Source organism: Bufo bufo, chromosome 3 (assembly GCF_905171765.1).
Source record: "Bufo bufo chromosome 3, aBufBuf1.1, whole genome shotgun sequence".
Classification (NCBI taxonomy): domain Eukaryota; kingdom Metazoa; phylum Chordata; class Amphibia; order Anura; family Bufonidae; genus Bufo; species Bufo bufo.
The window spans coordinates 247,732,358-247,754,763 of NC_053391.1; the positions used below are offsets into that span (position 1 = coordinate 247,732,358).

At 49.7% G+C, this 22,406-nt stretch overlaps 1 protein-coding gene across 4 annotated transcripts in view; it reads left to right on the forward strand.

Annotated features, from left to right (window-relative positions):
- The window catches only part of AMPD2 (adenosine monophosphate deaminase 2), a 274,354-nt gene that overhangs the window by 190,187 nt on the left and 61,761 nt on the right, over positions 1 to 22,406 (forward strand). For all 4 annotated transcript variants that reach the window (XM_040424078.1, XM_040424077.1, XM_040424080.1 and 1 more), the window contains exons 9-11: positions 13,906 to 14,035; positions 14,115 to 14,309; positions 17,809 to 17,940. In XM_040424078.1, the coding sequence (XP_040280012.1) occupies positions 13,906 to 14,035; positions 14,115 to 14,309; positions 17,809 to 17,940 (457 nt within the window). The remainder of the gene's footprint in view (positions 1 to 13,905; positions 14,036 to 14,114; positions 14,310 to 17,808; positions 17,941 to 22,406) is intronic.

The following is a 22,406-nucleotide window of genomic DNA, read 5'->3' on the forward strand; positions in this document are numbered from 1 at the left end:
ATTTTTTTATTTTACTGCTAATGACCTATCCTCTAGGTCATCAGTATCTGATTGGTGGGGGTCTGACACCCAGGACCCCTGCCGATCAGCTGCTTGAGAAGGCACATTCATCAGTCACATGGCCTAGGCGCAACTCAGCTCTATTGAAATGAATTGGGCTGAGCGTGATACCAATCAAAGCCGCTATACGTATGTACAGCGCTGTGATTGGTAAGCTGTGAGAAGGCCACTGTGTTCACAGGAACGCCAGGAGGTTAAGTCCCGGGACAATAATTGCAAATCTGACGTATCACTTTATGTGGTAGTAACTCTGGAAAGCTTTTACTTATCCATGCCATTCTGAGATTATTTTCTCGCGACACATTGTACTTCGTGTTAGTGGTAAATTTGAGTCAATATGTTTTACCTTTATTTATTAAAAAAAATCCTAAATTTACAGAAAATTTGGAAAAACTAAATTTCTTGCCCATTCCATTGGGGGACACAGACCATGGGTATAGCTTAGGCCATTACTAGGAGGAGACACTATGCAAATAAGAAAGAACAGCTCCTCCTCCACTGGCTATACCCCCATGCTCCAACAGGAGGACCTCAGTTTTAGCTTAGTGTCGGATAAGGAGGTGACACTCCTGCTCCTGCAGGGTTGTCCCTGTAATTTTTCTCTTCTCATGTTTGTTTTTTTCTCAATAGAGGACGCAGGGTCGCATCGCGTCCCTGGTCTCTCAGTGGAGCGAGCGCCGGGGTCGAATGGACGTCCCCGGCTACCTCCCCTTCCCCCCAGAAGATAAGTGGAACCGGACTCGACCTGCAGCTCCGGTGGCCTACCAGATCCAGGGTCACCTACTCCTGCCCTCTATCCAGTGCACTGCCACTCCTTGTGCCAGATGACTGAAGAGGTGACTCCGGAACAGAGGGTAAAGACTGCAGGACTCAGATAAGTACATCGGCTCTCCTGCAATCTCCCCCTCCCCCGTACTAGCTGTGTGACGCGGTGCTTTAGGGCTCACCTGTGGATCAGGGTGGCTGCTGGATTGAAAGGGAGGAGGGATTCCTTTTTGGGGCTGTGATTTTTGGGGCTGTTCCCGTTTGCGCGGAGGGCTTTTTAACCCCTTCATTCATGGCGGTGGACGCCATTTTCAGAGCCGGGGTCTGCCTTTTTTTATATTTCCCGTGCGCTGGTTTAGCGCGATCTGTGACGCAACTGGGGGGGCGGAGCCTATCGCGTCTACTCTGGCGCTTACGCTTTGCCTCAGCGCTGCTCCACGCTTGGCTGCTCCTCCAGCTCCTCACAGGTCACGGTAGGACTGTAGCGTTCTGCAAAGCTTGGAGACCCTGACTCTGGGATTGTCGCCATCATGCCTAAACCTGGGGGCCCCCCAAAAATCTAAGGCGGCAACTCAGGTCCCTCTGGGATCCTGTAAGGTAAGCCGCCTGCCACTATCTGTTACTGGATCCTGTGACTCTTGCCTTGCCTCAGAACAGGATCATCCTCCTCCTCCCCCTCCTCCAATCCAGCCCAGTCCCTCCACCGCCCCTTCGGAGTCCGCGGAGCCCTCCTGGGCCTCTGCCATATCTAGGGCGGCCGCGGACTTGGCCCAAGTCTCGCGCGCGGCCATGGCCTTTATGGAACGCATGGCGGCCACGAATCCTGTGGTTAGCACCGCTCCACATCCCGGTGCCTCCCACAGAGGACGCTCGACCGTTAAGAGGCTGTGTACGCAGCAGCATCCCTCCTCGGATGACTCTGCTTCCCCCCCTCGCCTGGAATCGTGTTCAGCCTCTCCCCCTCGCAGGGACTACAGGTCTGAAGGGGAAAGGTCCAGCTCGGACGAGGACACGGAGCCAGAACCCTCGCCTAAGCTCTCCACCATGGTGGCAGACTTGGTCACGGCGGTCCGTGACACCTTTGACATCCATTTCTGCCACAAGGTGCATGGATACTCTTTATCCTTTCCCAGCAGATAATGTGCAGTAGTGGTCTTCTCCTCCTAAGGTCGATCCGCCGGTGGCCAGATTAGCTAAGAATACGGCAATACCTGTCCTGGACGGGTCCTCCCTACAGGACTCCGTTGACAGGCGTTTGGACTCTCTTTCCAAAGCCATCTTCACTCTGGCGGGCACAGGTCTGCGACCCGCGTTCGCCTCGGCCTGGGTAGCCAGGGCGCTTTCGGTGTAGTTGCAACGCCATCATGAGGACCTCACGGAGCAGAATGCATCTGCGGACACCCTGAACTTCGTCCTCCAGATGTCCCAGGCGACAATATTTCTCTGTGAGCACTCTCTTTGCGCGGATTTCGGCCCTCTCGGTCACCAGCGCAGGGAGGTCTGGTTGAAGGTCTGAGACGCCGACGCTTCCTCCAAGCGCTCCCTCACTAACCTTTGCGGGCTCCAGGCTCTTTGGTGCTAAGCTGGATGAGATATCTCTGACGCTACGGGGGGCAAAAGTACACACCTGCCCCAGTCTAGATCAGAGCCCGCCCCTCTGGCTCTAGAAACCAGTCCTTTCGGCACTTCTCTTCCTCCAGGTCTGCGACAGCCATCCCCTCCGGCGGCTCTCAGGACTCCCGCAAGAAGCCTTCCTTTAAGCCTCAACCTTCCTGGCGCCCGCGGGCACAATTCCAGGGGAGTTCTGCCCGCCCCGCGGTTCCCAAGCAGTCCTCAGCCTGAAGAGACACCCCCACCGCTTGCGGTGGGGGGCCGTCTGCTCTCCTTTCAACAAGTCTGGAGAGCTCACGTTCAAGACGCCTGGGCCCTGGAAATTGTAACTTCCGGTTACAAGATAGAATTAGTTTCCAGACCTCCGAAACGTTTCTTTCCTTCTCGTGTTCCGGGGGATCCAGCCCGAGCCTCGGCCCTTTTACAAGCGGTTTCTTCCCTTCTGGTCCGGGGAGTAGTTGTCCCAGTTCCTCTGGAGGAACAGGGGGCAGGGTTCTACTCAAATCTCTTTGTAGTGCCAAAGAAGGAGGGATCAGTGCGTCCGGTCCTAGACCTGAAGCTATTAAACAAGTCTCTGCGGGTGCGGAGTTTCCGGATGGAATCCATCCGCTCCGTTATTGCTTCTCTTCTTCCAGGGGAGTTTCTCGCGTCGGTGGACATCCGGGACGCCTCTCTGCAAGTCCCTATCGCAGAATCTCCCCACAGATTCCTGCGCTTCGCCATTGGCAGCCGTCATTATCAGTTCGTCGCTCTTCCCTTTGGGCTGGCGACAGCCCCGCGGGTATTCACAAAAATCTTGGCGCCGCTCATGGCTCTTCTCCGTACCAGGGGCATATCTCTGCTGCCCTTCCTGGAAGACATACTGATAAAGGCTCCATCTCGTCTCCAGGCCGAAGACAGCGTCAGGATCACTGTTCAGACTCTGCAAGGCAGTCCCCTTTGCCCAGTTCCTACGCGGCCTCTACAGCAGGCAATCCTGTCCTTCTGGGACAGGACATCGAGGGGTCTGGACTCTCGGATCCGCCTTCCTCCTCGGGTTCGCATGGATCTTCCGTGGTGGCTGTCCCCTCAGAATCTGACCTCGGGAAAATCCTTCCTCCCAATCTCCTGGACAGTTGTCACCACCGATGCCAGTCTCCTGGGTTGGGGCAGCGTTCTCCGGGCTCGGACAGTTCAGGGGGTGTGGTCAGAGGTGGAAGCCCGCCTTCCGATCAACATACTGGAGCTAAGAGCAATTTTCCTCTCTCTGTCTCATTGGACCCCCCTCCTAGCGGGTCTCCCGGTAAGGATCCAGTCGGACAATGCCACAGCCGTGGCCTACATCAATCATCAGGGCGGAACCCGCAGCCGGCCGGTGATGCAGGAGGTGAAGAGGATCCTCCAGTGGGCGGAGGCTCATGTTCCAATATTGTCTGCAGTGTACATCCCAGGGGTCGAAAACTGGACGGCAGACTTTCTCAGCCGCAACAGGGTGGATCCGGGAGAGTGGTCTCTGCATCCGGACGTATTCGAGGACATCTGTCGCCGTTGGGGCCGCCCGGACGTGGACTTGATGGTGTCCAGGCTCAACAACAAGGTTCCCCTTTTCCTGGCCCGAGCTCGGGATCCGGAGGCGTACGGGGTGGATGCTCTGGTGTCTCCGTGGCAGCACTTCGCGCTCCTCTATGTCTTCCCACCACTGCCTTTACTCCCAAAGGTTCTTCGCAGAGTCGCGGCAGAAGGAATCCCGACCGTCCTCATCGCCCCCGATTGGCCTTCGGTCCCTCCGTATGTCCCTCCTCTGCCACCCGGGAATCTGAACCTGGTTCTGTCTTCTCTCCCTTTGAGCCTCTGAGGGACAATTCCCTGAGTCTTCTCACTTGGAAGGTGGTCTTTTTGGTGGCCATCACCTCTATCAGGAGGGTATCGGAGCTGGCCGCCCTTTCCCTCTAAGGAGCCCTTTTTAGTCTTCCACTGGGATAAGGTGGTACTGCGCCCAGTCCCTTCTTTTTTGCCCAAGGTGGTCTCCGCCTTCCACCTTAGTGAGGACATAGTCTTGCCATCCTTTTGCCCCGCTCCGGCGAACCCCAAGGAGCGCGCTCTCCATTCTCTGGATGTTGTTCGTGCTTTGCGGGTGTACCTGTCGGTTACTGCCCGATTTTGCCGCTCGGACTCCCTTTTTGTGGTTCCCAAGGGGCCTCGTAAGGGTCTGGCGGCCTCCAAGGTCACTGTGGCTCGGTGGATTCGGTCGACTATTGCCATGGCCTATCGATCCCGGGGTAGGGTTCCCCCAGCGGGGCCTCCTGGGCTAGGCGCAATCGAGCCTCTACAGTAGGTGTTTCTGACATTGTGTTTTTAGCACGACAGCGTCGCGCTGATACTCGGCAACATGGTGCCGAGATCTCGCACTCACTGGGATAGTGACAGCACATCCCAGCAAGCGCGTCATAGAAGCGACGGGAGATCCGACTTGGATTCCCGCCAATTCTACACGTGTGCGGCGTTTGTTATGAATCCTGAGGGGGAAGTCCCCGCCGGATTTTAAATAAAAATCCGGCCTGGGTCCCGCCCTCAGGAGCATACCGGGCCCTTAGGTCTGTTATGGGTTGTAAGGAGAGCCCCCCCTACGCCGAAAAAAAACGGCGTAGGGGGTCCCCCTACAATCCATACCAGACCCGTATCCAAAGCATGCTACCCGGCCAGCCAGGAAGGGAGTGGGGACGAGCGAGCGCCCCCCCCCCCCCCCCCCTCCTGAGCCGTACCAGGCTGCATGCCCTCAACATGGGGGGTTGGGTGCTCTGGGGCAGGGGGCGCACTGCGGCCCCCCCACCTCAGAGCACCCTGTCCCCATGTTGATGAGGACAGGGCCCCTTCCCGACAACCCTGGCCGTTGGTTGTCGGGGTATGCGGGCGGGAGGCTTATCGGAATCTGGGAGCCCCCTTTAATAAGGGGGCCCCCAGATACCGGCCCCCCACCCTAAGTGAATGAGTATGGGGTACATCGTACCCCTACCCATTCACCTGCAAGAAAAGTGGTAAAAACACAAATAAACCACACAGTGTATTAAAATATTTTATTTTTCTGCTCCGGAGGCCGCCCCCTGTCTTCTTTATTAGCTCTTTTACCAGGGGGGGGCTCTTCTTCTTCCGATATCCCGACGGGTCTTCTCCGCTATCCGGGGGGTCTTCTCAACTCTCCGGGGTTCTCCTTCTGTCTTCTCCGCTATCCGGGGGGGTCTTCTCAACTCTCCGGGGTTCTCCTTCTGTCTTCTCCTTCTGTCTTGTTGTCTCCTTCTGTCTTGTTGTCTCCTTCTGTCTTCTGTCTCCGGGGTTCTCCTTCTGTTTTCGCCTCTCTCTGTTGTTGACTCGGCGCACCCCGGTTCTTCGTCTCGCGAGACGAAGAATCGGGGTGCGCCGAGTCTCGCGAGACGAAGAACCGGGGTGCGCCGAGTCAACAACAGAGAGAGGCGAAAACAGAAGGAGAACCCCGGAGACAGAAGACAGAAGGAGACAACAAGACAGAAGGAGAAGACAGAAGGAGACAACAAGACAGAAGGAGAACCCCGGAGAGTTGAGAAGACCCCCCCGGATAGCGGAGAAGACAGAAGGAGAACCCCGGAGACAGAAGACAGAAGGAGACAACAAGACAGAAGGAGAAGACAGAAGGAGAACCCCGGAGAGTTGAGAAGACCCCCCCGGATAGCGGAGAAGACCCGTCGGGATATCGGAAGAAGAAGAGCCCCCCCCTGGTAAAAGAGCTAATAAAGAAGACAGGGGGCGGCCTCCGGAGCAGAAAAATAAAATATTTTAATACACTGTGTGGTTTATTTGTGTTTTTACCACTTTTCTTGCAGGTGAATGGGTAGGGGTACGATGTACCCCATACTCATTCACTTAGGGTGGGGGGCCGGTATCTGGGGGCCCCCTTATTAAAGGGGGCTCCCAGATTCCGATAAGCCTCCCGCCCGCATACCCCGACAACCAACGGCCAGGGTTGTCGGGAAGGGGCCCTGTCCTCATCAACATGGGGACAGGGTGCTCTGAGGTGGGGGGGCCGCAGTGCGCCCCCTGCCCCAGAGCACCCAACCCCCCATGTTGAGGGCATGCAGCCTGGTACGGCTCAGGAGGGGGGGGGGGGGCGCTCGCTCGTCCCCACTCCCTTCCTGGCTGGCCGGGTAGCGTGCTTTGGATACGGGTCTGGTATGGATTGTAGGGGGACCCCCTACGCCGTTTTTTTCGGCGTAGGGGGGGCTCTCCTTACAACCCATAACAGACCTAAGGGCCCGGTATGCTCCTGAGGGCGGGACCCAGGCCGGATTTTTATTTAAAATCCGGCGGGGACTTCCCCCTCAGGATTCATAACAAACGCCGCACACGTGTAGAATTGGCGGGAATCCAAGTCGGATCTCCCGTCGCTTCTATGACGCGCTTGCTGGGATGTGCTGTCACTATCCCAGTGAGTGCGAGATCTCGGCACCATGTTGCCGAGTATCGGCGCGACGCTGTCGTGCTAAAAACACAATGTCAGAAACACCTACTGTAGCTGTTGCACCTCTCTGGTTCTTGGGTGCACCATGCGGCCACATTGCTCCGATCTTAAATGTAGTACCTCTACCATCTCCAGATGCTGTACCCATTACACCTGTCTGGTCGTATCTCTGCACTACACAGCCGTATTTCTACTTTACAGGTTGAGTACCTGTACCCTCCAAATGCTGTCGCATTCATAGATGCTGTGGCTATGTTTCCACTCTCCTTAGAAGGCAACATGCAGCCACTTTACCTATATTTTAGGCACGTATTTGTAGTACCCCAAGTGCTGGGCCCTATGGTGCAATCTGTGGCCCATACAGTTTCTGTATTACTGGGTGCTTTCTGCCCCCGGGTTCTAATCTGTGCTGCGGATGTTGGTTCGATCCTTTTGGTTCTTCCATACATCTGCCACTCCGTTACTGTCGTGCTCAATGGTCTCCTTGTACTTCTGAAGGCACTGTCTACAACAGGCCATCCTGGTTCAGCATGTGCATGGTTACCATATCTGGCAGGAGTGGGCCAGCCCAACCCCCATCTTGTCGGTCTAGTGCTACTTCTGGTAGCTCCAGTATATGGCTGATATGTTCTGATCCGGCGGGTGGTCCACATACAACCACCATGGCCAGGTGGTTGTTGGCCTTTGTGCTAGGGTTGCTCTTGCCATCTCTATAAGGTACTATGGTATGCTGCGCTCCGCGTTACCCCATGTTATAGAGGAGTACTCGCGTTGTTTGCTTTTACAGAGCGGCCCATTCCTGGTGGAGTACAGGGATCTCCACTGGATCTTCTACCTTGTTGGGGCACGTAGCTTGGTGAGCACTGGCCACTGCAGCAGTTTTCGGTCATCGCTGGATGTCATTCGCCACACGGAATCCTTCTGGGGTCAACAGCATTTATCGTCGCTGGACTTCCTCCCTGACGGGTCAGGGACAGGACCACTGAGCGCCACACACCTGCCTGGTAGGTGAATTTTCAGCTGATTGCTCTGGCATCGGACAGGGTCCCGTAGTTCCTTCTGGGTCCAGGTGTTCTCGGTATTCCCTTATATTCTCTGCTTAGTTGTACTACATGACAGAGGGGCATTCCCCTTGGACCTTGCTGTCGTCTGCACCTGTCAGGTACTTCCCCCCCCCCCCCTGGGAGTTTTCAGTATGCCGGTCGCAGCTGGTTTCTACATTTCTGTGTAGTCTCACCCGGCTTTTTCATGGCGACTTCTGCATTCCTTATACATATGGATGTCTGTCGATTTAGTGGTACATCCCGAGCTGCTGTACTTGCCCTCTCTGGGATAATGTATACAGTTTGCTAGTCACTATTCTTGTAATGGCTAGTTGTCCATGGCCAATGTCCCTTCCCCTATGGTAGTTTCATTGATTGTTCCCTTTATGGGTTCCAATAGCCTTGTTGTCCTCTTGGGATTCGTGTCTCTTTTCCCATCCTCCCACGTCAAGTACCTGGTATTGAGTGGTTTAGTGCTACGGTTTGCAATTCCGCCGTATGGTCTCCTTCAGGAGGGACCTCCTCCTGTTGTAGAACCTTTCCTCCTTAGGCTGTTTGGAGTACTCTCCTTCTACTCCCATGTCTCTCAGTCCAGTGTGTCCCTGCTGAGATTTCCTGGGCCTGTATCTGGTTCCTTTTTTCCCAGATACTTCATATGCCCAGAGTTTCCTCTGGTCTTACGCTTCACAGTGATATCTTGTTTTCAGAGGCTCGAGCCTCGTCTCCTGTTTTTGGGACGCAGGTCTTATCATTCTCTTTTCCTGGCGTTTACCTACAACCCCCTCCTTCTCCAAGGGTTGGCGGTTTCCTCTAGCAGCCTTGGGTTTTCACCTTTTAAATAGGACGCTTAACTTCATCACCTGCCTTGCGGTGAGGGGAGACCTGCTCCCTTCACACGTCAGCCTTGCTATGGCTTCCCTTACTCGTTTGGCTTCCAGTGCTTCCCTGTTTCCTTTCTCCCCTGGCCTGTCAGGGGTTGGCCACAGGTTTTTTCGCTCTTTGGGTCTGAGACAATTTAGAGCGTTAGGTAGTTCCAACACGCGGTGTTGTCCTAATTTTTTCTCCAGCCCTTGGCTGAGCTCGGTGTTCCCTTTTGCCTTCTTCTTGCATTTGGGATTTTCTTCCAGGCATTTTGTCCTGGGGTGCTGGCAGTCTTCACTGCTTCTTCCTTGAGGTTTCTTCCTTGTTATGGAACCTCTTGCCCATTCCGTGTTTTTTCCTGTTGAGTCACATGGTTCTCCTGCAGCTGTATGCCGGACCGGTGGCATGGCTGTTCTTTTCCCACCCTCGGGGACTGCTTTGGGACGTCCCATGGTGCTGTTTCCCCTAATGCCATGCACGAGAAAATTAGATTTTTTTTGTACTCACCGTAAAATCCTTTTCTCGTAGTAGGCATTGGGGGACACAGATCCCACCCTATGTTTTTACTTCCGCTTCTCCTGGCTGGTCTCTTGATCTTTCCTGGTACGGGAGTTGTTGATTCCTTGCTTTTCTTCTCTCTCCTACTGCTTTTGGTACAAACTGAATAGCCTCGTGCCTGTGGAGAGGGTATAGCCCACCTGGGAGGAGCCAACACTTTTTGTGTCTAGTGCCTCCTAGTGGTAGTTGGACGTATACCCATTGTGCTGTGTCCCCCAATGCCTACTACGAGAAAAGGATTCTACGGTGAGTACAAAAAAATCTAATTTTTTTGACACATTATTATTTTTATCCCACCCTGAGGCTTAAACTTTTGGAGGTCTGATCCCCTCTACAGTGCATTAAAATACATGGTGTATTGTAATGCATTACACTGTCAGTATTACACTGACAGTGTGCCTACGAGACCCAGCCTGCGGGCTGGGTTTCATATACTTCCATGGCTGACAGTCTCTGATGACAGTATAAGGCATCAGGCTGTCTTGGCAGCCATTGGCCCCCTGTTATCATTAGCCTCCTCCCTCTACAAACCCTTTACATGCCACAGTCAGTGTTGACCGTGACATATAAAGGGTAAATACGCCGGCATCAGTGTTTTCAGCGATGCTAGCGGATACAGCAGGGATCTTGATGCCAATCAAACAAGCGCAGCTTCTGCACCCGCTGAATCAGCGCGCCGTGCATGTACTGCACTGGGATCCTGCAGGTTAAAAAAAGAGGAATGAGGGCCCTACTCTCAAGAGCTTACAATCTATGAGAAGATAGGGGTGAAAAGCAAAAGTGCTCATTTTGTACAGTGGTCCAGCCATCTTAACAGAATAGGGGAGTAGATATAAGGCTGCATGAGCCAGTAACCTGCCTGATATCTGTAGTGCTTCTGAAGGCAGATTCAGAAGAATGATATTAAGGGTGGGGGGATGAATTGAGAGTTAGATAAGGGGATGTGATAGGCCACCCTAAAAAAGTATTTTTAGGGAGCACCTAAAAGTGTCAATGTTGTGACTTAATTGCTTGTAGTAGGGCATTCCAGAGAACCAGTTCAGGTGCCTGATGAAGAAGAGGGACCCACTTTGAAATGCGTTGCACAAGCATTTTAATTTATATGCTTTTAACAAATAAACTACAGTACAGTGTTTTAACTCCCGAGGAACATTTTGCATTTTTCTTCTGGTATAACACTCTATGGAAAACCAGTAAAAGCTAAGCCCAAAAATGTCATCCTAAAATAAATAAGTGAAGTTTTAAGAAAAATAATCAGATAACTAAGACAGGTGCAGCAACTCTTTACATATAATCAGGGCTTTTTTTCTCAGAGAAAAGGTGGTGGAACTTAGCCCCCTCCCCTGGCCACGCCCCTACCCACCCCTAGGACCGCCCCCTAAAACCGCCCCTTTAGAGAACAGGGATGCAAGTAAAATTTGGGGGGACTATAAAAGTCCAGCCCAGCAAAGAAACCCCCCAGATGGGGATGACACTGTTAATGGGGGATCTGGGGATGGCACTGTTAATGGGGGATCTGGGGATGGCATCCGCAGATCCCCCATCCTATAACTGCCATCCACAGACCCCCCCCCCACCCCATAACAGTGCCATCCACAGACCCCCCCACCCCATAACAGTGCCATCCACAGACCCCCCCCCCCTTAACAGTGCCATCCACAGACCCCCCCCCCTTAACAGTGCTATCCACAGACCCCCCCCCACCCCATAACAGTGCCATCCACAGACCCCCCCACCCCATAACAGTGCCATCCACAGACCCCCCCACCCCATAACAGTGCCATCCACAGACACCCACCCACCCCATAACAGTACCATCCACAGACCCCCCCCCACCCCATAACAGTGCCATCCACAGACACCCACCCACCCCATAACAGTACCATCCACAGACCCCCCCACCCCATAACAGTGCCATCCACAGACCCCCCCTTAACAGTGCCATCCACAGACCCCCCCCCCCCCCCCTTAACAGTGCTATCCACAGACCCCCCCCACCCCATAACAGTGCCATCCACAGACCCCCCCACCCCATAACAGTGCCATCCACAGACCCCCCCACCCCATAACAGTGCCATCCACAGACACCCACCCACCCCATAACAGTACCATCCACAGACCCCCCACCCCATAACAGTGCCATCCACAGACCCCCCCTTAACAGTGCCATCCACAGACCCCCCCCCCCCCCTTAACAGTGCTATCCACAGACCCCCCCACCCCATAACAGTGCCATCCACAGACCCCCCCACCCCATAACAGTGCCATCCACAGACCCCCCCTTAACAGTGTTATCCACAGACCCCACCCACCCCATAACAGTGACATCCACAGACCCCCCACCCCATAACAGTGCCATCCACAGACCCCCCCACCCCATAACAGTGCCATCCACAGACCCCCCCACCCCATAACAGTGCCATCCACAGACCCCCCCACCCCATAACAGTGCCATCCACAGACCCCCCCCCACCCCATAACAGTGCCATCCACAGACACCCCCCCACCCCATAACAGTGCCATCCACAGACCCCCCCCACCCCATAACAGTGCCATCCACAGACACCCCCCCACCCCATAACTGTGCCATCCACAGACACCCCCCCCACCCCATAACTGTGCCATCCACAGACACCCCCCCACCCCATAACAGTGCCATCCACAGACCCCCCCCTTAACAGTGCCATCCACAGCCCCCCCACCCCATAAAAGTGCCATCCACAGACCCCCCCACCCCATAACAGTGCCATCCACAGACCCTTCCCTTAACAGTGCCATCAACAGACCCCCCCCCCCATAACACTGCCATCCACAGACCCCCCCCCCCCCCCCCCATTGCCGCTCCAGTACAGTTATAAAATGTGTAAAATGAATAATGATTCTATTCATGAGGCCCCCTCTGTAGTAGAACATTCAGTATATCCATCCTACTCACAGGGCTGTTATCGAAATCCAGGCCGGCCGGGCAGACGAGCGGCAGCGTCACTGACTGACGTCACGTGCCTGCGCCGCCTGCTTCATTCATAAAGTAGTCAGTGACGCTGCCACTCGTCTGCCCGGCCGGCCTGGATTACGATAACAGCCCTGTGAGTAGGATGGATATATTGAATGTTCTACTACAGAGGGGGCCTCATGAATAGAATCATTATTAATTTTACACATTCTATAACTATACTGGAGCTGGGGGCCGGAGCACAGTGAACGCACCGGCCCCCAGCTCCTCCTCCCAGTCCCTCCCCGCTGATACATCGCAGCCTGCGATGCTGGAGCATGGCAGGCTGCGATGTCAAAAGGTGGCGGAACGCCGTTCCGGTGCGTTCCGCCAGAAAAAAAGCCCTGCATATAATAGTCAGGAATAGCTGCTGTAAGCTGTAAATAACTTTCTTTGTTGAGGACAGGAGCTTCTTCAGGGTCTTGCATAGTACATATATGTACCAGAAAAATAAAATGAAGCTGCCCCTCACCTGGTGTCCAAAGGAGCAGCTCATCCTGGCACAGACATGGGGCAGTAAAGAAAATGTATACCGCAGAGAAGCAACTAGACAACCAATGCAGATGTTTTACCAGAGAAATGGCCATGTCGATTGGTTGGATCTGAGTCTGAGGTATTATATGTTGAGTCTAGTTTCAGCTTATGATGGCCCAGAAAAAAACATTGTATGTTGAAAGTATTGTATCTTGAGGGACCACTGTATTGTGCATTACTCCAAATATTTGTATTTTTTTATAAAATTTGTAGGATAACTCCTTTAACCCTTTCCTGACATATGTCGTACACGTACAGTGGATTTTGGGTCTTTTAAGATGGCGCCAGCTCAGGAGCTGAGCTGGCACCATAACCGCCGGGTGCATGCTATTTGACATTTCAATTGTGTTCCTGGTGTTTGAACAGTTTCCCTGTAGCAAGATCGTGAGAGCCGTTCAGTTGTTATGACAGCCTTGGGCCTTTTGAAGGCTCTGAGGCCTTCCATAGCAAAGTTCCTATTAAGCCCTGCCTGTGACAGTCTTTGATAGGAATGTAGTGATTCTCCCACAGACTGCAGTGGTAAATCATTGCAGTCTATAGGAGAAGTGATCAGACAATCGCATGTTAAAATCTCCTAAAAATAAACTAAAAATAAATGTAGAAAAAAAGTTATTAAAAATTTAAAAATAAACAATTAATAAAAAAAATAAAGATCATTTTATCACTCCAGCTTAAAATGTCCAAACTATTAAAATATAAAAGTATTTGTCCCAAACAGTAAACAGCATAATGGGAGAAGAAAAAAAAAAAAAAAAGGCTGTTTTGCTGTTTTTGGTTGCTTCACTTCCCCCCCCCAAAAAACTCAATTAAAAGTGATCAAAAAGTCATACACATCCGAAAATGGTATCTATACAATATACAAATCTCCCCTCAAAAAATTAGCCCTCACACAACTCTGTAGACTTTGACGTAAAAAGTTTTCGGGGCTAGAAAATGGCAATGCAAAGAGAAAAAATATAAAATTTATAATATTAATATTATAATTACATAATCTTATGTTCACTTCTTTACAGTAAGTCATTCTGCTACCGGCGACTGCAGTATCTGAGTTCCCGTTTCCAGATGCATGTTTTGTTGAATGAGATGAAAGAGTTAGCCGCTCAGAAAAAGGTGCCCCACAGAGACTTTTACAACATACGTAAGGTGTGTGCATTTCCAGTCTGTTATTTAGCTTTGGAAGCCGACTGTATGGAAACACTTACTTTGAGCTCTCCTTCTAAAGGTGGACACACACATTCATGCAGCATCCTGCATGAATCAGAAGCATTTGTTGCGATTCATCAAGAGGGCAATGAAAAAGAATTTGGGAGATATAGTTCATGAAGAAGGAGGAAAAGAACAGACACTGCGTCAAGTCTTCCAGAACATGAACCTAACAGCGTATGATCTCAGTGTGGACACACTAGATGTGCATGCGGTGAGAATTATATTTATACATGGGAAATGATAAGTCCTGTATGCGCTCATTTTGAGTAGTAAAGCGAGATATATAGTAGCCTAACTCCTTAAGTCATCATCAGTATTATGAATAGGACCTCCTACGTACTTAGGGTGTTCTTAGCATGTGTCACTTTAAGTGCTTATAACTTTGGAATACTTTTACTTATCCAGGCAATTCTAAGATTTTTTTGTGATGTGACACATTGTACTTCATGTTAGTGGTAATTTTGAGTCGATATGTTTTACTTTTACTTATTTTTATAAAATTGACCGAAAATTTGGAAAAATCTGCAATTCTCTAAATTTGACTTTCTTTTAAGTCATATAGTGATACCTCATAAAATAGTTATTATTTACTATATGTCTATGTTGGCATCATTGTGTTAATGCCATTTTATTTTTTTTAGGACGTTGGAAGGCTTAGAGTTCTAGAAGTTCTAGAAACTGACTTTATTAAGGACCAATTTAGTTCTGAGGTGACTTTGAGGTACTTACATAATAGAAACCAAGCATAGATGACCCTATTTAGAAACTACACTGAACAAAAATGTAAACGCAACACTTGCGGTTTTGCTCCCATTTTGCATGAGCTGAACTCAAAGATCTGAAACATTTTCTACATACACATAAGACCAATTACTCTCAAATATTGTTCACAAATCTGTCTAAATCTGTGTTAGTGAACACTTCTCCTTTGCTGAGATAATCCATCCCGCCTCACAGGTGTGGCATATCAAGGTGGTGATTAGACAGCATGAATATTGCACAGGTGTGCCTTAGACTGCCCACAATAAAAGGACACTCTGAAATGTGCACAGTTTTGCCTTACTGGAGGGGTGTCAGAAAACCAGTCAGTATCTGGTGTGGCCACCATTTGCCTCACGCAGTGCAACACATCTCTGTGACATAGAGTTGGTCAGATTGTTGATTGTGGAATGTTGGTCCACTCCTCTTCAATAGCTGTGTGAAGTTGCAGAATATTGGCAGGAACTGGAACACGTTGTTGTCTATGCTGATCCAGAGCATCCCAAACATGCTCAATGGGTTACATGTCTGGTGGGTATGCTGGCCATGCAAGAACTGGGATGTTTTCTGCTGCCAGGAATTGTGTACAGATCCTTGCAATATGGGGCCGTGCATTATCATGCTGCAACATGAGGTGATGGTCGTGGATGAATGGCACAACAATGGGCCTCAGGATCTCGTCACGGTATCTCTGTGCATAAAAAATGGCATCAATAAAACGCACCTGTGTTCGTTGTCCATGACATACGTCTGCCCATACCATAACCCCACCGCCACCATGTGCCACTCGATCCATAACGTTAACGTCAGCAAACCGCTCACCCAGACGATGCCACACACAATGTCTGCCATCTGCCCTGAACAGTGAAAACCGGGACTCATCCGTGAACAGAACGCCTCTCCAACGTGCCAGACGCCATCGAATGTTACCATTTGCCCACTCAGGTCGGTTACGACGACGAACTGCAGTCAGGTCCAGACCCCGAAGAGGACGACGAGCATGCAGATGAGCTTCCCTGGTACGGTGTCTGACAGTTTGTGCAGAAATTCTTTGGTTATGCAAACCGATTGTTGCTGCAGCTGTCCGGGTGGCTGGTCTCAGACGATCATGGAGGCGAACATGCTGGATGTGGAGGCCTGGGCTGGTGTGGTTACACGTGGTCTGCGGTTGTGAGGGCTGTTGGATGTACTGCCAAATTATGGTAGAGAAATTAACATTCATTGTATGGGCAACAGCTCTGGTAGACATTCCTGCAGTCAGCATGCCAATTGCACGCTCCCTCAAACATTGCGACATCTGTGGTGCTGTGTGATCAAACTGCACATTTCAGAGTGGCCTTTTATTGTGGGCACACCTTTGCAATATTCATGCTGTCTAATCAGTAGCTTGACATGCCACACCTGTGAGGTGGGATGGATTATCTTGGCAAAGGAGAAGTGCTCACTAACACAGATTTAGACAGATTTGTGAACAATATTCAGCTCATGCAAAATGAGTGAGTAAAACCGAAAGTGTTGCGTTTATATTTTTGTTCAGTGTATATCCCTCAAATTATTCAAAACTAAACTTAGAAACTTTGTTCCAAGGGTATCAAAAGGGTTGTGCACCTTTTTTTGGTGGGTCGTTGGCAAACCCCTCCTCTTTGGCAGACCTGTGAAGGAAAGCATAATTTCCTATTTCCTAGAGCTGGATTCCAACTCTCGGCTCCTCTTCTTCTTGGCTTCTTCCCTTGGCTCCCAGGATGTAAACTTCTGTTTTAATGCTGCTGCAGCTAATCGCTGGCCATAGATGATGATGAGGAGGAAGAGGAATGCGGGATCCTCTTATCCCTTGCTAGCCATATCTGTATCAGAGGCAATGATGACGTGTGCCTTATCAGCTGAATACACTGGGATGATTGAGACATTAGAATTTTTTCTAGGGATGTGTAAATGTGTGTGATTCACATGTTTGTGTTATTACAGGTGAAGGGGCTTTACTAACCCCTTCAGGACCCTGCCATCTGACATGTGTTACTTTATGTGGTAATAACTTCGGCACACCAAAATCAGAGGGTTCAGTCGACATTAATTGAATGTACAGTATATTGCCTGTGTGAAGGATATACAGTTTCTGGTGTGATTTTAGGGATGTTTATTAATTTTAGGTCAATTTTAGGAAATGTTCCTAGAACAGATTCCACGAAAGTCTCTATACTGCACTAAAGTGCTTCTTTCCTCTTTGAACATAATAGGGAATAAAATGTCATGACTACACGTAAAAACATCTAAATGCGCTGTTTTTAGAAATGTTGCAGCAAATGCAGACCAAGAAAAGCTTGTAAATTTCTAGTTTTCCACACACTAACATTTACCATTGCGGTATTAGTTACCTAGAAAAGCAAAGAACAAGTCCACAGAAAGCTAGCCTCACTGGTAAACCAGCTTCTGCTGAAATCATTCCTTGTATTATATTGTCTAGTAAGACAGAAAAAATGCCAATCGTCAGACTGGGAAGATATTTTTAAGTCCAATGGGTTAGGCCTCATGCACACGACCGTTAAGTTTTTTGCGGTCCGCAACCCGCGGATCCGCAAAAAACGGAAGCCGCCCATGTGCCTTCCGCAATTTGCGGAACAGAACGGGCGGCCCATTGTAGAAATGCCTAACGGGGCCGCGGAACACAGCCACGGATGCGGACAGCACACGGAGTGCTGTCCGCATCTTTTGCGGCCCCATTGAAGTGAATGGGTCCGCATCCGAGCCGCAAAAATTGCGGCTCGGATCGACCAAAACAACGGTCGTGTGCATGAGGCCTTCCTTAGTCTGTGGAAAATCTGCTTATCTAGCAAATGAAAACTGTGTACATCGCCATCTGTGGTCAGTAGGTGGCAGTGCCAACCTGTCATTGTTGTGACTGTAAATTGAGATTTTGTTTTCTTACGCCCATTTGTTTTTTTTTGTTCCCACAGGACAGAAATACTTTCCATCGATTTGATAAATTCAATGCCAAATACAATCCAATTGGTGAATCTGTTCTACGAGAAATCTTCATCAAGACAGATAACAAGGTGGCAGGAAAATACTTTGCCCACATAATCAAGGTAATATTCTACGAAGCCTGGGCTTTGCCTTCAAACAGTATTTGAACCTTCCTGGATTGTCTGGGAGTCACACATAGAGCTCCTTGACCCCCAGAAGGGCAGTCTAATCTCTACCAAAGGAATCTGGCTGTAGTTGTCAGTTACTGAGTGTGGTAGTTACACAGTGTAGATCTAAGTAAGATATGGTGTGATAGGAAATGGCTGGCACGTTTAATGGGAGCACTTTTTGGCTAATAGCATTTTGGGGGACAGTCTCTGTCTGGGATTGTATAGGCTGGCTGACTCTGTATATGGGGACTCTCACTGCCATGCATTGTACATGGGGTCATTCTCTGACTGTAGTATTTATAAAGGCACTCTGTGGATAGCACCATTTGCCTCTTCCTGCACCCGGATGTAAAAGTAGATCCGGAGCCTCAGGTAGTTGGCGCTCCTGGACACATGTGCACTGGGCCAACAAACACTAGTTGTGGTACAGAGCCACAATACCACCACTATCGCTGGGATTAGAGATTACCCTGATCCAGTCAGTTAACTCCCGATCTTGCCACTATACAATGGAGTAGACTCCCTTATAGCCATAATTACTAGCTTCCACCATTTACATCTGCACTGCAGCTGCCATGATTGGAGAAACATTTGAGCTTGTTAATTAACCCTGCAAGTGTTGCCAGATTGTGAAACTGTGCAGGGGGTAGACCCCCACCTAATTGTGATTGGCAGCCCCGGAGATAGATTCACAAAGATTTGTGTCACATTAGAGACAGCGTAGGGCCAGATACAGCCAGGTCCATAAATATTGGGACATCGACACAATTCTAACATGTTTGGCTCTATACACCACTACAATGGATTTGAAATGAAACGAACAAGATATGCTTTAATTTGAGAGTATTTACATCCAAATCAGGTGAACGGTGCAGGAATTACAACAGTTTGCATATGTGCCTCCCACTTGTTAAGGGACCAAAAGTAATGGACAGAATAATAATCATAAATCAAATTTTCACTTTTTAATACTTGGTTGCAAATCCTTTGCAGTCAATTACAGCCTGAAGTCTGGAACGCATAGACATCACCAGACGCTGGGTTTCATCCCTGGTAATGCTCTGCCAGGCCTCTACTGCAACTGTCTTTAGTTCCTGCTTGTTCTTGGGGCATTTTCCCTTCAGTTTTGTCTTCAGCAAGTGAAATGCATGCTCAATCGGATTCAGGTCAGGTGATTGACTTGGCCATTGCATAACATTCCACTTCTTTCCCTTAAAAAACTCTTTGGTTACTTTCACAGTATGCTTTGGGTCATTGTCCATCTGCACTGTGAAGCGCCATCCAATGAGTTCTGAAGCATTTGGCTGAATATGAGCAGATAATATTGCCTGAAACACTTCAGAATTCATCCTGCTGCTTTTGTCAGCAGTCACATCATCAATAAATACAACAGAACCAGTTCCATTGGCAGCCATACATGCCCATGCCATGACAGTACCAGCACCATGCTTCACTGATGAGGTGGCATGCTTAGGATCATGAGCAGTTCCTTTCCTTCTCCATACTCTTCTCTTCCCATCACTCTGGTACAAGTTGATTTTGGTCTCACCTGTCCATAGGATGTTGTTCCAGAACTGTGAAGTCTTTTTTAGATGTTGTTTGGCAAACTCTAATCTGGCCTTCCTGTTTTTGAGGCTCGCCAATGGTTTACATCTTGTGGTGAACCCTCTGTATTCACTCTGGTGAAGTCTTCTCTTGGTTGTTGACTTTGACACACATACACCTACCTCCTGGAGAGTGTTCTTGATCTGGCCAACTGTTGTGAAGGGTGTTTTCTTCACCAGGGAAAGAATTCTTTGCTCATCCACCACAGTTGTTTTCCGTGGTCTTCCGGGTATTTTGGTGTTGCTGAGCTCATCGGTGCGTTCCTTCTTTTTAAGAATGTTCCAAACAGTTGTTTTGGCCACACCTAATGTTTGTACTATCTCTCTGATGGGTTTGTTTTGTTTTTTCAGCCTAATGATGGCTTGCTTCACTGATAGTGACAGCTCTTTGGATCTCATCTTGAGAGTTGACAGCAACAGATTCCAAATGCAAATAGCACACTTGAAATGAACTCTGGACCTTTTATCTGCTCATTGTAATTGGGATAGTGAGGGAATAACACACACCTGGCCATGGAACAGCTGACACTAAACCCTGAAAAAGAAGCATTACCTGCTAAAGAAAGTTTGTCTTTCTTCACTGACATCTGCAGGCTTCTGCAGAAAGCAGAGGTGTCTCCTCTCTCCATCTTTGCTGGATGCCGGCTCTGTGTATTAGCATAAGCTCACAGACAGACAGGAAAAAGAGTGGGGCTAAAGATCCCATTTACTTCAATACACACAGCAGTGTAAAAGAGCAGGAATCTGCAAAACCTCAACAGCTTCTTACAGAACCCTCCTCTGTATGTATGTAGGGATACTACACAGTACCCATTCATTCATTTCCGCAAAATATGCGGACAGCACACCGTGTGCTGTCCGCATCTGTAAGTTCCGTTCCACGGCCCTACAAAAAAAGATAGGGCATGTCCTATTCTTGTCTGCAATTGCGGACAAGAATAGGCATTTTCTATGATATTTCCAGGAATATGCAGTCCGCAAATTGCGGAACACACACGGGCCGGTTACCTTGTTTTGCGGATCCGCAAAACACTAGGGTCGTGTGAATATGCCCTAACAGTCACAGGCTGTTTATTGGGCTGTATCTGCGGCACAGTCTAATAAACATACTGTCATGTCAGGCCTGGGATCCTTTGTTAGGCCCCCGTTGCCATGACAATGCATCAGTCCCCATTACCCCACAAATGTCTTCACGAGGACCCATAGTGATATGGAGCCTCACTGTAGCCACCTAGAGACCACGGTCACTGTGACTGTGGCACTTAGGGAGGGAAATGGCTTGGGTCGGAGTTACCTTCGATCTGGCCATTACAGCAGGAGTCCGCCCACAGTCAGTTTTGAGTCTCCACTGTGATCTGGAGTGCTGTGTCAGCTCAGCCGTTGCAGAGTCTCTTCAGTCCTTTCCGCTCACACCGGGAGTAATGATACAGATGACAGGGACTGAAGAGAGCACACAGGCTGAGCTGACGATTTTCAAAAAAACCAAATCATCAGACAATAACAGGGCTAATTAAACAAATTAATTAATTTACCCAGCCCTAATTTATAACTAACTAGCAGAAGGACCCGGATTTGCACAGGTATATTTCATCTATTTCATCAGTTTGTGTGTGTCATTAAAAGATATCGACAGTATTCCCCATAACAGTGACCTCTACAGCACCCCCCCCCTTTAACAGTGAACTCCACAGTCCCCCACCCCTTTACACTACCCCCCCCCCCCCACAGTGCCCCACCACTTTAAAATGGGACCTCCACAGCAGCCCATCCCCTTAACTTTGACCTTCATAGTAGTCCGCCCCTTCAACAGTGAGTTTAACAGCACCCCACTACCTTGACAGTGACCTCCTCAGGGGCCCGCCCCCTTAACAGTGACCTCCACAGTACCCCGCTGCCTTAACAGTGACTTCACAGTACCCTGCTGCCTTAACAGTGACTTCACAGTACCCTGCTGCCTTAACAGTGACCCCCACAGCAGTTGCCCCTTTAATAGTGGCCCCTGCCCCCTTAACAGTGACCTCCGCAGTGTCCGCCCCTTTAACAGTGACCTCCACAGCGGCCTGCCCCCTTAACAGTAACATCCACAGTGAACGCCTCTTTAACAGTGACCTCCACAGTGCCCACATCTATAACAGTGACCTCCACAGCGCCCTGCCCCTTTAATGCTAGGGCTACACAAAACATTTTGTCTCAATTTTTATAATGAAAGGCTATGGTGTCGCACTGCGACATGTGACATGCTGCGACACGACAGTTGCAAAAAATCCATCCAAGATGGATTTTTCTGTGACTATCACGTTGCAGTATGTCACATGTCACAGTGCAACACCATAGACTATCATTATAAAAAGTTGCGTGACACATGTAGCAGTGTAGTTGTGCCCTAAGTCATCGTGTAGCCTAAAGCTGACCTACAGCAGTGAAGAAAAATGACTGGGTTGTTATGGAAACCCGGAGTAAAGCTGTGTGTATGTGGAGACTAAGGGTCTGCGAGCTTCTATTGGCTGATAAGGGACATGTGACCGTATGGCCGTTGAAAAGAGAAAGACTTGCAGGCTTGTATTGGCTAATGCAGGTCATTTTTTGGGAATATCTCAGGAACGGTACGTCCTAGAGAGCTGTGACCCCACAAAATTTATTTCCAGGTAGCAAGGGATGTGTATACCAAGTTTCGTTGAAATCGATTGTTGCGTTTTTGAGTGATCGCAGAATATACATACATATATACGTCCTTCTTTATATATATATTACAGATTATTGGGGTCATTTATCAAACTGGTGTAAAGTAGAACTGGCTTAGTTGCCCATAGCAAC